The sequence below is a fragment of the Ascaphus truei genome, chromosome 16 (assembly GCF_040206685.1).
Source record: "Ascaphus truei isolate aAscTru1 chromosome 16, aAscTru1.hap1, whole genome shotgun sequence".
Taxonomy (NCBI): domain Eukaryota; kingdom Metazoa; phylum Chordata; class Amphibia; order Anura; family Ascaphidae; genus Ascaphus; species Ascaphus truei.
In genome coordinates, this window is record NC_134498.1 from 44,754,639 (window position 1) to 44,769,675 (window position 15,037).

The window sequence follows — 15,037 nt, forward strand, 5'->3', positions numbered from 1 at the left end:
ATCCCGACTTTTGCGTTCTGCTCAAGGATTCTCTCTAACCCTTTTGTATCCAAAACCCTCTCCCACCTAAAACCTCTCACTGACTGCCCTTCCCCTCAATATCCGACTAGCACCCTCTCTATCGACCTTGAAGACCCACTTGCTTAAGGAAGCATATGAGTAGCTGACACTTCACCTCATACATTGACCATGGCCCCTTGCAGATGCACTTTACAGAACGCCCTCCTACTGTCTCTGTACATTCTTCCTATCAACAAATTAGATTGTAAGCTCTTCGGAGCAGGGACTCATTTTCCTAAATGGTACTTTTATGTCTGAAGCGCTTCTTCCTTTTATGTTATTTATATTACTTGTTATTTATATGATTGTCACGTGTATTATTACTGCTGTGATGCGCTATGTACATTAATGGCGCTATATAAAGACATACATAATGCCTGCCGCATTACATTGCCTTTTCAGCACAGTCTACGCAAGACCGCTTTTTCGTGGCTTCGTAGGCAAAGTTAGCTTTTAGATGCCAAAAAAGCCTATGCACATATTTCCCTTTTTGCAGTGGTATACGTACTATGACATGCAGATATAGTTAGCCTACTTTAATTAAAAGGCAACAGCACTTAACCCTCTTCCAGCCCCAGACCTCTGAATCACGAGCAGTCAAACAAGCACAGATATTTCTAGCAATACCTTAACTGTTCTAATCTTTTTTTTGTAAAAATACATTTTAGGGCATACCCCTAGAAGGAACATGTTAACTTACTGAAATATGGTGAGCATACATAGGTCTGGACAGAAAGAACGCGGCATCGTGGGGCGTGTGAAAGTCATTGCACAGAACATCAATTGAAGGAACTCTTTTGATGTAATCCTCTGTACTTAAATTAGATGCTAAAAAGCCACCAAACTGTACAAGTGTGTCATGGCACTGAAAAGGTAAAGACATCATTAGCATTATATTGTCAAATCTGATGAGCAGTAAACACACATGCTACAGCTGCCTCTTTCACAATTAATTACTCTATGATAGGGGTGGCCAACTCCAGTCCTCAAGGGCCACCAACAGAACAGGTTTTACGGAAATCCCTGCTTCAGCACAGGTCTCTCAATCAGTGGCTCAGTCTTTGACTGAGCCACCTGTACGGTCTTTGATTGAGACACTGATTGAGCCATCTGTGCTGAAGCAGGGATATCCCAAAACCCAACTTGTTGGTTGCCCTTGAGGACTGGAGTTCCCCATCCCTGCTGTACTATGTATATTAAGCACTTGATATTGCAATACCACCTCGTTTTTAATTTGGTAAGGCACCCTGATGAAAAGCAGGTTTCAACACATGTATCAATTACTCTGAGGCTCTTCCCTTCATTTACGTTTAGCATTTCACTTTGTTACACCTCAACAAATTAAAACAAAAAAATGCAGCAAACAGAACAATACTTACATTATAATTATAATAATGCTTTGTTCTTTTATAGAGCTGCTAGTGTTACGTAGCGCTTTACAGAGGCATTTTGCAGACACAGTCCCTGCCCCGCAGAGCTTACAATCTATGTTTTTGGTGCCTGAGGCACAGGGAGATAAAGTGACTTGCCCAAGGTCACAAGGAGCTGACACTGGGAATTGAACCAGGTTCCCCTGCTTCACACAGTGCCAGTCAATGTCTTTACTCACATTAGTATAATAAAATTGTTTTAATACTATTTTTGCATTATAATGGTTTATCTACAAAGCACAGAATGAGAGAGGAGACGTTGAGCCTGTCACTGAGAGGGATCACATTGTCCTGCAATCATCTAGCAGGGAAGGAGTTACACATTAATGCATAACAAAAAACAAACCACCATTCTCATTAAAGCAGCGGTCAAAGCGACCGTTTTTTTATTTAATTTTTGGCCCACTTTAATATGTGCATCAATATAATCCACACAATGATAATTAATTAGCTAAAATGTCGATCGATCAGAGAAGATTTGGCTCGGGGGTTCACTAAATGGCTGTCAGTGCAGCAGAAGAGGACCAAAGATGCAAAATTCTGTGGGGAAGATCATGTGACCAGGCAGTCACTAGATACAATTGGTGCACTGCTAGAAAGGGCAGAGCTCAAGAAGGGGTGTGCTAGAGCCTGTTTCAGAAGAGGAAGGAGGTGTGACTGTAAATGGTTGCTATAGAAACAAAAATGCTTGTTACATTATAATTAAAAATGTTATTCAGTTGATTTAAAAAAAAAAAAAAAAAAATGCTACAAGTATTTTCTTATAGTCCAGAACCAATTTATTTTAAAATAAAAAAAATAAAAACACATTTAGGATATTGCTTTGTCTGCAGCTTTAAAATGTTCCGTGAAATTGCATGTCACTTGCCTGATCATACAGCTTCCCCACCAGCTTGAGATGTTTCTCTCCGCCCTCCTGAAAGATCACCCCGTTTCTCTGCTGTGCCATCAGCAGGCACAGGGGCAGCGCCAAGTCGTGGTCCAGCAAAGCATCTTTTAACCTCTGAGATGATTTCTTAGTGTTTCTGATCTGCCCAAAGTACCCGCCCTGGAAATAAAGTATTAAAAGTGTTCAAGCAGATTATCACAATCATGCATCTGAAGCAAAGTATCACAACTCGTCTTTTTATTTTATTCTGATCTCAGACGCGCTATTAGAGAGGGTTGGGGTTCCTTACAATGCATCTGATCTCAGACGCGCTATTAGAGAGGGTTGGGGTTCCTTACAATGCATCTGATCTCAGACGCACTTTGAGAGGATTGGGGTTTCGTAAAATTTCACAATATAATTATAACAACCAAAAATAGGTGAAAACCATTGATCTAAATAGTGATTCGGTTGAAAATATTCAAGTCTAAATTAGAGATGTCCTGTGTTCCATAAATAGTTTAGGCTGGATTAAAAATAAAATGTCAGAGTAAACTTGTGTCAGAATTTACAGTACAGAAACTAAACAATGCACAATAAAACAATTTATCCGAGAAGTGTTCATGAACATTTTACCAACAAGGTCATTAAAACAAATACATCTGTTGTGTTCAGAACAGGTTGACTGGAGAATCTATCATTTGCCTGGCTCTCGATTAAAAAAATAAAATATAGCGACGTTTTTAAAACATTCAATGCTTTATTGTCAACGGACACATACACACACCCCTACACCATGTGGGAATTGAACATGAATACATTTTATATAATACACATGCAGGAATTGATACCTTACACGTGCTAGTACCAATTCCCTACCTGCTATGCCACAGGACTGCACTGTGTACTATATGTTAAGTTTGTTTTTAGCGTCTGACATCACACAAGCCCTGTGGCTTGCATGTAGAGAATTGGTACTAGCATATGAAAGGTCCTGGGTGCGATTCCTGTATGATAGGGTATAATTTACCAATTATTATTTTATATAATAATTTATAAATGTTAAAATATTTTTTTTTATAAATTATAATTAAAATAAAATTTATAAATTATACCATATCATACAGGAATCGAACCCATGACCTTTCACATGCTAGTACCAATTCCCTACCTGCAACGCCAAACGCGTAGGATTGATTCTTGTGAGGAATTCATGCACAACACAGGCATTGAACAGGAGTGATCCTCTTATGCGTTTCGCGCCGTTCAAGCGCTTTATCAAAGAGTGTAAAGACTGAAAGCACTTTAACAGCGCGAAACGCGTTAGAGGATCACTCCTGTTCAATGCTTGTGTTGTGCATGAATTCCTCACAAGAATAAATCCTACTTTTTATTGGCATCTTATCCTGGTTCCCGTTTTTTCTTGAGCTGTGCTCTCCTCTGCCGGACTGCTTGGGGCGCTCAGCTGCTTAAATATTGGTGTTGGTAGTGTAAGACCAGTATTGCAGATATCAGTTACGTTGAATAGAAAGTTGCTGACTGTATCACGCTTCTTCAGACGGTCTAACAAAATCAGTTGAAAATAAAAATGTTAATGGCCGACAAACGTATTGTCGTAGATTTGGCGCAAAACAATATCTTAATATCTAAAATCGAAAGGTTAGTGCTAGATGCGGTGAATATGATTGGTCCTCAGCCTTTGGCCAATCAGATTGGTGGCTCTGACGTCACCCAACTGCCACTCTCTTCCCCCTCGCCGCCACACACACACACACACACACACACACACACACACACACACACACACACACACACACACACACACACACACACACACACACGGGAAGCGCGGCACGGCCCTCCTGCCCCAGCTGCCAACGCTCACTTCTCTCCCTCCCCGGCGCTCACTTCCCTCCCTCCCCGGCGCTCACTTCCCTCCCGGAAGGACTCCCTTCCTCCTGCAGCTGCCTCGCGGCACCGAGTGGGTAAGATGGCAGCGCACAGCGGACAGGTGGGGGCTGGTATTCAGTCAGGAGAGGGGGGGGGGCGGGGGAAGAGTCAGTCAGGAGAGAGGGGGGGGAGAGTCAGGAGAGGGGGGGGAGAGAGGGAGTCAGGAGAGAGGGGGAGAGGGAGTCAGGAGAGAGGGGGGGGGGAGGGAGTCAGGAGAGAGGGGGGAGGGAGTCAGGAGAGAGGGGGGGAGGGAGTCAGGAGAGAGGGGGGAGGGAGGGAGTCAGGAGAGAGGGGGGAGTCAGGAGAGAGGGGGGGAACCAGGAGAGAGGGGGGGAACCAGGAGAGAGGGGGGGAACCAGGAGAGAGGGGGGGGGAGTCAGGAGAGAGGGGGGTGGGAGTCAGGAGAGAGGGGGGTAGGAGTCAGGAGGGGGGAGGGAGTCAGGAGAGAGGGGGGAGGGAGTCAGGAGAGAGGGGGGGGGGAGTCAGGAGAGAGGGGGGGGGGAGGGAGTCAGGAGAGAGGGGGGGGGGAGGGAGTCAGGAGAGAGGGGGGGGGGGGGAGTCAGGAGAGAGGGGGGGGGAGGGAGTCAGGAGAGAGGGGGGGAGGGAGTCAGGAGAGAGGGGGGGGGGAGGGAGTCAGGAGAGAGGGGGGGGGGGAGGGAGTCAGGAGAGAAGGGGGGGGGGGGGAAAACCTGAACAGCTGTGAAGAGGGGGGAAGAGAGTTGAGAAGGAGGATGGGGGAGCCAGAACATTACATCACGGGCAACTCCGGGTATATCAGCTAGTAGGGAATAAAACTTGGAAGTTCTTGTTCCAATTAATACACAATAGTTAACAGTACAACATGACAACATAGGAACAAATAGGTTACCAGCATAATAACTAAAGAAAGCTGCTCATTAAGTCTGAATGGATAAAGCTTTCAGCAGGTAATATTATCTCGCACCTCAGCCTTCAGTTGTTCCCCACCAGTCATTGCTTCTAGCTGCTCCATCGTCATTTCTTCTGTAATCTCTATCCCAGCCATCTTTTGTATCACCTCTTTCAGAATCAGTAAATCGAAGCTGAGTGGGGAATAATGAGAATAATGGGGTGATGGATGGACTGCGTTAGGCTCACAGCTGGCATTTTATTACACAGCTCCAACCAATATATAAATCTGAGCACGCAGAAAACCGAAAATATTGCACCAATTAATGAAAAGTTACGCAATGACAACAAAAAAGTAATGTTACATAAATACATATCCTACAATCCATATACAAGAATAATCCAGGTTAGGAATAAAGTGGTAAAAAGGTAAATATTTGATGGACGTACCTTTTACCAGCTTTCAGTTGATTCGCTACGTATTGCAGAAGACCAGCGAGGTCTATGGGATATTTTCGAAAAACTGCTCCACAGAAGCTAGCTAAACCTGTAGTGAAGATAAAGGAAAACCTATGAATAGCCAAGTGTTTTTCATCTGCCAATTACATTGAAAAAAAAAGGAACATCTTTTGAACTTTTCATAGCAGTCAAAAATAAATCATCCATTTAATTTGCGGTAAAACCCTTCCATAGCAAGACGCTTGAAACCAGGGGTAGCCAACTCCAGTCCTCAAGGACCACCAACAAGTCAGGTTCCAAGGATATCCCTGCTTCAGCACAGGTGGCTCAGTCGGTGGCTCAGTCGAAGATTGAGCCACCTGTACGGAAGCAGGGATATCTGTAAACCCTGATCTGAATGTGGCCCTTGAGGACTGGCGTTGGCCACTCCTGATTTAAACACTGCATCAGATTCAATACAGTGGCTGGCAGCGTTTAATAAAACGAGTAAATACAGTAACAAAACGGCAGGAACGGGAACAAAATGAACACTAACTTTGCAACCAACTGGAGATGGTGGTATCATCATGTTTCATCTTCTCCTTCTCTGGATTAGCAAGAGCTTCAATGATGCAATCTGATTCCACAATTAAGGGTAATTGAGCAGATTTTTAATGATACCACTCAACTTGTTTTTTTTTTTTCTTCTTCTTCCAAACACAAGCAACGTCGAGATGATCCACTTGATTAAACTTATCTGTATAGTACGTGTTGGAACTCAAAGACTTTGCACTCTAAACAATGAAACAGACTGGCTGTAAACAAATCACATACAACAAACGGATTGGTCTGAACTGAAATTATTAGGGTGCGATTGCAGATACACACTTTAGGAATAAAACACACACAAAGATTATGTTCAGAACAGAAGGATACAGGCCAGGACATCGTAATTCAGCGAAGTGAGGTATTTCAATGAATCTACAACTGGTGTGATTAAGTTGTCATACTTTTGAATCTGTGAAAGAATCTGAAAAACAAAAAGGATTAGCCAAGCACAATAAAATTAGTAACTTCGTATAACCCGTAACTCAGATCTCACCATAACGTATCTACCATGTCAATACAATTAGGGTATTTTACACACCTAGACCAGGGGTGGCCAACTTCAGTCTTCAAGAGCCAACAGGTCATGTTTTCGGGATATCCCTGCTTCAGCACAGATGGCTCTATCAGTGACTCAGTCAAAGACTGAGCCACCTGTGCTGAAGCAGGGATATCTTCAAAACCTGGCCTGTTGGCTCTTGAGAACTGGAGTTGGCCACCACTGGTCTTGTTCAAAGGATAGTAATGACTCATACAGCGTGTTGTATTTGGCATCTCCCCAAATCATAATGCATTGTCTAACAGTATTATCAATGAAAATGGATAAACAGTGACTGCACCGGGCCGTTTATATCGCCAGTAATTGTAACCAAAACTAGATAACCAGTGGTGCACCAGGTTGGACCAGAATAAACCATGACAAAACAAAAACAAAGAAAAAAGGCAAAAAAGCATTGTACGTAATAGGGCACTCAAAATGCCAAAAAAAAGAAAAGAAAAAAAAACAAGGTCATTTATGGCTATTTTGTACTACAATAAATTGTTACACATTTTTAAGCATAACGAGTGACTCATACGGAAGGTTTTTTCCCTTTGGAATGTTATTGTAAACCAAAAACAAAAAAGAACTACAATATGCAACTATTTAAATAAGGGAAGCCTGCCATTTATTAAAGTTGAAGCAATATAGTATCACTAAGGATTTAATGCAACAATTGGCAAAGTGGCAGTGATACCCTCTGCGAACACTAGAGATGGGCGAAACTGTCAAAATCCGATCCGCGGATTTTCCGCAATGGTTTTACCAAAATCCCATCTGAACACGGAAATCTAGAGGCGGATTGGGCAAGAACATCCACCCGGATACATCCGAGTCGGCTATCGGATCCGTTCTGCACGGATTTTGTGGAATTTTTACAAACCCGAATCTGTATGCAGATTCCAAATCCCTGAAATATGGATTTTGCTGAAGTAGAGAGAGAACCACCTTTAGTAAACCAGCTGATGGGCAGCACCACTGTCACATCATACTTTTGAGCTCTACTGCTCACACCTGTATCTAATATAGCTATAAGCATATCTCACATGGGCTACTTTTTGTGCACTAGTAACATTGAACTGGCATTTAGGAAGTGCAAGTGGTCTGCTTATAAAGGAAGCCAGGCTACAGGTGTGAACCGTTCACAAGTATGCTGTGACAGTGGTGCTACCCAGCAGCTGATTTAGCCCACACTACTAGAGCTGCGGCCTAGAATTGTAGAAATTGTGGGTTCTAATACTATTGGGCCTGACACCAAAACCCTGTTCCCCACAAGGTGGCTTAGACTTGTCAATATAGTTCTTACAGAAATCCTTTTAGTAAGTGTGGGATACAGCCATTTAACTGTATTGTAAGTGTAAAGGCATATTATTCTACAACTAGATCCATTAGGATTGTATACTGGGTGCGGTAAACAGCATTTCCCTTACATATTCACAGGTCTTTAAATAAAGATAAAACAAACATACATAGTCAAACAGAATGGTTGGGTTGCTATGGCTTAGCTTTCCTATTTGCCTTCCCGACGGCTTCACATTTTCTTTCGTTAAACGCCTGCAAGTGGGGAAAAACACAATGCTTTCAGTATATCTCCGCCACAGTATGAGTGCTATCAAGTCCTAATTGGTCATAAGCAGAGCAAACCATGAAATAAAGAGGCATCGGCCAAAAATATTAACATTCAATAAAATGCAACAAAAAAAAGTTGAAATTGAAAAATTAAAAAAAAAAAAAGAGTCCTTCTGCAAATCCAAGAGAACGTAAACACCATCTACTCCGGCTATATACCTCTCAATCCACAACTGGGAAATATCTTTCATAACAGTGAAATTCTCCCGTTATATTTCCAGGTAATAAAAATATGGTTTGGGCTATTGCCTGTACAATCTGGAAAATGAGCACTTCTGTAACTACTAAAGAATGTTCATAATGAGACTGTAGCTTAATGAAGGAGCTAAAGATTTCATGAATACAGAAAATAATTGGTTCCTATAAAGTGTGAGATAGAAACCATTACATTTTTCAGTGCAGCCCTTTAAAGCATTTTAGCTTGTCTGGTCTCTAGTCTATAACTCTCACAGATGTATGGGGATAATTTCTGCCTCACTGATCATAACGGCACTGCAGCACTGCGGTCTTTAGGCATTTATCACGGACTGCAATGTTGTAAAAGCCCTCTCATTCGCAAGAACTGTAACATTGATACCGTCCAATCAGTTAATGTCATCAGCCCTAATATTTTTCACACACGGCTGTTATTTCTAGTCACCGGTAGAGTAAAGAACATGCCATAATTCTCCCTTATTTCTGGTACCAAATCGGTAACCAACACGGTCCTGAAATATGATGGTCAATGATTAAATCACAGGATTTAAAGAATCAGATGCACATTCGAATATCGAATTAGTAGCCCGTGTGTGTGTGTGTGTGTGTGTGTATACATACACTTATTTGTATATCACTAACAATGTACATAGCGCTTCAAAGCAGTGATAGCAGCAACAAAATAACATGAGATGGAATGCATAATGGGAATACGAGTTTCAAACAGGGCAACAACAGACATTTTAGCCACCAGAGGGCTTTAGATACAAAAGGGGTAGAAGACATCCTTGAGCAGAACCAAAGAGGCGAGCAGGTATATAGAAAGAAATATGGGCTGACATACAAGGGAAAGAGGAGGAAGAGGGGAGAATCTAGGGAGAAGGAGTGACTCAGTGAGTAAAGACACTGACTGGCACTGAGTGTGAAGCAGGGGAGCCTGGTTCAATTCCCGGTGTCAACTCCTTGTGACCTTGGGCAAGTTACTTTCTCCCTGTGCCCCAGGCACCAAAAACATAGATTGTAAGCTCCACGGGGCAGGGACCTGTGCCTGCAAAATGTCTCTGTAAAGCTGCTACGTAGAAACTAGCAGCGCTATACAAGAACATGCTATTATTATTAGTTCAAAATATGGTGTGACGGTAGGGGTAGCCAGCCTCACAAAGGTGAAGCCCGGCTGGCTGCCCCAATACCGTGTGCAATGACCGCCTCTGTGAGGCTCATTTGGCCTGTATGTAATGTAGTGTGTGTAACCTCTTCCAGATGAGAGCTATGTCACTGTGTGCTATCTGGAAGGGGGGACGCTGTATGAATGGGGACTGTATAATAAAAAGCACTTTTATTCCCTATGTTAGCATGTTCCCCGCAGTTAGCAAGCCAGTATATAATTTGTGTTGTCAGCATTTCTCCGCGTGCAGACCCAGTAATTCACTTAGCTGGGCTGCCTACAGAGAAATGCCGGTTCGTGACAGAGGCTGGGAGCGGCGTGATCACCAGGACAATGGTAAGCGGGGAAGGGCTGATAATCAGGTCCGGGAACTAGCTCTCAGCGGTGCAGAGCCTTTGTTCACCCGAGACGCTGGGGCTGGCCAAGGGAACCGTTGCCGGGTCTTTGTCCCGTAGGAACGATTCCCATTGGCCAGTTCGAATTTCCTGCAGCTCCCTCCTCGAGGCGCGGTCCAGAGTGCCTAAGCCGACCCCCTCCTCTGATTGGCTGCACAGTCACTATCCGGGCTCTGATTGATCGGCGGCCTCTGCTCCATGAAAAGTATAGGAGACCGAGGGCTATGTAAGGAGCGCGGCCAATGAAAGAACCAGATGAACTTTGGAGTTGCGTTGAGCGCGAGACAGACTGACGTCACGACTGGCCAATGATTGGAAAGTGCTAATGGAGGAATAGCACTGAGAGGCCGGAGAAGGAGCTGTCCAGGGAAAGCCTACTGAAGCAGGCCCCTGCACCTGGTTGGTTAGATTCCTCTCCCCCATGCCTCGGTTGGCGAGTGTACATTGTGACTGTGTGACTGTGTGACTGTGTATCTTGTATGTTTGCTGGCTGCCAGAATAAACTTGTTTATTCAACTACTGTGTTCTGTCTGGTGATCGCGATCCCGGTGGTTTCGGTGTTAAAAGTTCTGGTCTTCTGTGACATATGGTACTTAATGGGAAGCCAGGAGGTGGCTTACAGCACACGAGAAAGGACTGGCATTGAGCAACCCTGATTTATGGGTCAGGGGTCTGCCGACTGCTACTTTGCCAGTTAAAAAATAAAATAAAATTATGGAAGCCTTTTGGAGTGTAGCCGTAAAGATCTTAAAACAAAAAAAGTGTCTTTATTTTTTTTATACTTACTTCATGATATATTTGGCTCTATCAATCGTCTGTGCCTTAACTTTCACTAGCAATGGGTGGCTGTTGTACGTTTCATTCTTCCACTGTCCATAAAGACGATACCTTAAAAGTAAACAAAAATACATGCAGGAGTAATGCCATGCGGCAACTGCTGTCTGTAATACTTGTAATGCTATCTGACTGTAATCCCAGCTTCAGCACAGGTGGTGCAGTCTTCGTCTGAGCCACCTGTGCTGAAGCAGGGATATTCTGAATACCTGACCTGTTGGTGGCCATTGAGGACGGGAGTTGGCCACCCCTGTTCTAAACTGATTAACTGGACTTCTCTTAACAGTTTTAACACCGCTTACCTGTATTGGTACGGAAAGGCTTTGACCATGCCCCAAAGTTCTTCAGACATGCATGCGTTGCAATCCATTAAAGTCAGTGAAGGAAGCAACACTTGGTCTGTAATGCTTAGCAAGCAACCGAGTAAGGCCTCCTGTAAAGGGAAAAAAATTAAACCGACAACGAACGGATAAAAAGTGGTTACTTCACCCACACACCACACCGCTAATTTTTATCATGGTACCCAATGTTCTATTCTTAATACATTCAAATAGAAATCAAAAGTTGCGGTTTACGTTGCCATTTACCGTGACGATGAAAGCACACTTACCATTCTTTCCTTGTCTTGTTTACCTGCTTCAGACTGAAACTAAAAACAAAAAAATACAGTCAAAGAATAAAAGAACGCTTTGCCATTTTCCTTGGCAAGGTGGGCACTATGCACATTTTAAAATACTGCCATAATAAGTTTTCCACAGAGTAAACAAACAATTATCTATTTAACAAGAACTGCACGCAAGAAGACTTCCCGCTGAAGGATAACAAAAGCGACATGGTCATTCTTCATTGAAACAATATGGCCATGTTCATTGAAATGATCTGGTAGTTTTTCCATCTCTCTTCGCAAGGAACGTCATCCATTTAAATATTCAATTTATATGTAATCAAAGTGCATGTGCTCATTCCTAAAACCCGATGCGGCTGGGCAGGGGTCCACGGAGAGGCTTGATCATATTTGATGAATACCAATTGCCTAACAAGCAAACAACTATATTTTTAATGTCTTTTTACTATAGAGCAGGGGTGCGCAAAGTTTTTACTCTGCCCCCCCCTGCCTGTTCTCCCCCACTGCCTCTCCTCTCATGTTTTGGACAGGCGGCATTTGACACCACGTTGCCATGGCGACGAGTAGCCAGAAGCCGCCGGAGACCAGGTAAGTGAGTTAAAGGCCTCGCACGTGTGCTCCCCCTGCATTTGATTTAAATGCTTTGGGAAAGGGGAAGAGCACCGCCACCCCCAGTTTTTGCACTCCCCTGCCATAGAGAATAGTTAAGAATAAACCCCTCCCAGATCAAAAAGTCAGAATTTAACCAACCTCTTTCATCAAAGCTTTGCCAAGTCGGACAACTTTTGCCAGTAAGATGGCATCATGGGAAAGGTGAGGGCCAAGGAAACAAAGCATGTTGAAGACATCTCTTCTTAAGTCATCAAAACATTCGGCTGGTTTTGGTGCCCTCTTGCTCTGCAGAGGCGCGACCCGAAATCCTTTGGCACCTTTGGGCACTGCCACCCTAAAAAGTAACAGTATTAATTCTGAAAATGTCATTCGGTTCACTTAACCCTATAAGTGCTGGGGGGGGGGGGGGCAGGCAGTCACTCCGGCGATCACGTGTTTGCTCCGTTACGGATGGAGCAAGGGAAGGCGCCCCTCCCTCCTTCCATTTCCTTCATTGTAGAGGGCGTCCTGGGCGCCATCTCCCCTAATAAAACTAGAGGGCTTCTTTGACTTACTTTCTACATCATGGGGCCCCTAGAGTGTCAGCGCCCATGACATAAGGACGTCTCTGGGCGCCCATAGGGTTAAAAGATAGCAGCCTTTTCCAAACACCCAGTTTCTCATGACCCCAATTAGTTATTGAAGAATATTGTTAGGTTTTAACAGATTGAATTTTTATAAAGTGCATTTTATCTGCAATTTTACAATTGGTCTTTTATGATCAGCAATAAAAAGCAGAATTATGCTCCTCATTAAACATTTAATCAGCTATTTAGATTTAAAAACTGATAAACAAATGTTGATTTCAACGATTAGCAAAATGTATGGCTTGGCGTTCCGCCATGGGTGAGCGAATCCAGTCCTCAAGGGCCACTAACAGGTCAGGTTTTCAGGATATCCCTGCTTCCGCGTAGGTGGCTCAGACCTGTGCTGAAGCAGGAATATCATGGAAACCTGTCCTGTTGGTAGCCCTTGAGGACTGTAAAAGAAAAAAATTGTGAAAAAGCGCTAAAGTTTAAACACCAATGTGACAAGTTACAAAATACCTTTAACTTAAAGTTAGGCTGCCTGGTACCTACTGCTAGTACAAACAGAAAATACGTGAAAAAGAAAAAAACCTGGCGCCAAATATTCAGTGGAAAGTCCTGTATTCCTCACGGAATCCGCACACTTGCTTGACAGGCCATGTAATGAGAGAAACACAAACAAACACAGATCATAGTGTAACACTGTAGGGTAAATCAGTACTACACTACAAATCACATAAAACAGTGAGACTACTAGTGACAATTAAAATACACTATTTAATAATATAAGAACTATGCTATAAAATGGTATTGTCAAATACAGAGAGCCGCTGGTCATCCGGGGTGGAAAAATCAGAGCCCTTCTTACAATCAAGGTAAGAAAAATGCACAGATGCGCACCAGGGATTAAGTAAATGTTATTTATTAAAAATACACAAATAATACTGAGAGGATCCAACCCCACCTCAGCTAAAAATGTTATGCAGCTCAGATATAGGCACCATAAAGATGACCTCTAAAATATCTAAACCCTAAACAGCATAACACATAGAACACAATAAAAACAAATAGAATCAATGAAAGAAAACAATCCCAACGATTTAAAGTGAAACCGCCATAAGGACTATCAACAAAACTGACAAGGGGAGACGGACACTCACACTGAGGCAGAAATGCGGGTCCACGGTGTCCGTATAGGGATCCGGATCACGGCACCGTAGAGTTGGAACACACCGCTTGTGCCTCTCGCAGGCTCCGTCTCAGCTTGTCAGCAAACACGCGCAGGATGACGAGGCACATTGTGCGAAACGCGTAGACGTCACGACAGGTCATCCTGCGCGTGTTTGCTGACAAGCTGAGACGGAGCCTGCGAGAGGCACAAGCGGTGTGTTCCAACTCTACGGTGCCGTGATCCGGATCCCTATACGGACACCGTGGACCCGCATTTCTGCCTCAGTGTGAGTGTCCGTCTCCCCTTGTCAGTTTTGTTGATAGTCCTTATGGCGGTTTCACTTTAAATCGTTGGGATTGTTTTCTTTCATTGATTATATTCGTTTTTATTGTGTTCTATGTGTTATGCTGTTTAGGGTTTAGATATTTTAGAGGTCATCTTTATGGTCCCTATATCTGAGCTGCATAACATTTTTAGCTGAGGTGGGGTTGGATCCTCTCAGTATTATTTGTGTATTTTTAATAAATAACATTTACTTAATCCCTGGTGCGCATCTGTGCATTTTTAAGGACACGGGCACACTCGCGCGCGCTGAGAGAGCCTGTGAAGCAGGAGGCGGGAGTGATGCGAACCGGCCACACGTGCTGTTGTGCTGTGCACCTCACCAACCAGCCTTCGTCACCGGCATTGTTCCTGGGAACCTGAAGGGACGGTTTGGACGTGAGTCGCGGCGGAGCAGAGCTTCAACTCTGCAAGGACACCATCTGCGCCGAGAGGACTCTGTCATTACACCGCGTGTGTAAGTAGGGCTCTGATTTTTCCACCCCGGATGACCAGCGGCTCTCTGTATTTGACAATACCATTTTATAGCATAGTTCTTATATTATTAAATAGTGTATTTTAATTGTCACTAGTAGTCTCACTGTTTTATGTGATTTGTAGTGTAGTACTGATTTACCCTACAGTGTTACACTATGATCTGTGTTTGTTTGTTTTTCTCTCATTACATGGCCTGTCAAGCAAGTGTGCGGATTCCGTGAGGAATACAGGACTTTCCACTGAATATTTGGCGCCTTGAGGACAGTAGT

At 43.5% G+C, this 15,037-nt stretch overlaps 1 protein-coding gene across 6 annotated transcripts in view; it reads right to left on the reverse strand.

Moving 5' to 3' along the window:
• The window catches only part of THOC2 (THO complex subunit 2), a 68,479-nt gene that overhangs the window by 29,998 nt on the left and 23,444 nt on the right, over positions 1–15,037 (reverse strand). For all 6 annotated transcript variants that reach the window (XR_012788428.1, XR_012788430.1, XR_012788429.1 and 3 more), the window contains exons 12-22: positions 12,351–12,546; positions 11,586–11,624; positions 11,278–11,408; positions 10,928–11,029; positions 8,227–8,311; positions 6,550–6,643; positions 6,170–6,250; positions 5,626–5,722; positions 5,252–5,369; positions 2,359–2,538; positions 761–925 (exon numbers count right to left, since the gene is read on the reverse strand). Coding sequence is in view for 3 of the 6 variants with exons in the window: in XM_075573410.1 (XP_075429525.1) it covers positions 761–925; positions 2,359–2,538; positions 5,252–5,369; positions 5,626–5,722; positions 6,170–6,250; positions 6,550–6,643; positions 8,227–8,311; positions 10,928–11,029; positions 11,278–11,408; positions 11,586–11,624; positions 12,351–12,546 (1,288 nt within the window). In the remaining 3 variants the exon portion in view is untranslated. The remainder of the gene's footprint in view (positions 1–760; positions 926–2,358; positions 2,539–5,251; positions 5,370–5,625; positions 5,723–6,169; positions 6,251–6,549; positions 6,644–8,226; positions 8,312–10,927; positions 11,030–11,277; positions 11,409–11,585; positions 11,625–12,350; positions 12,547–15,037) is intronic.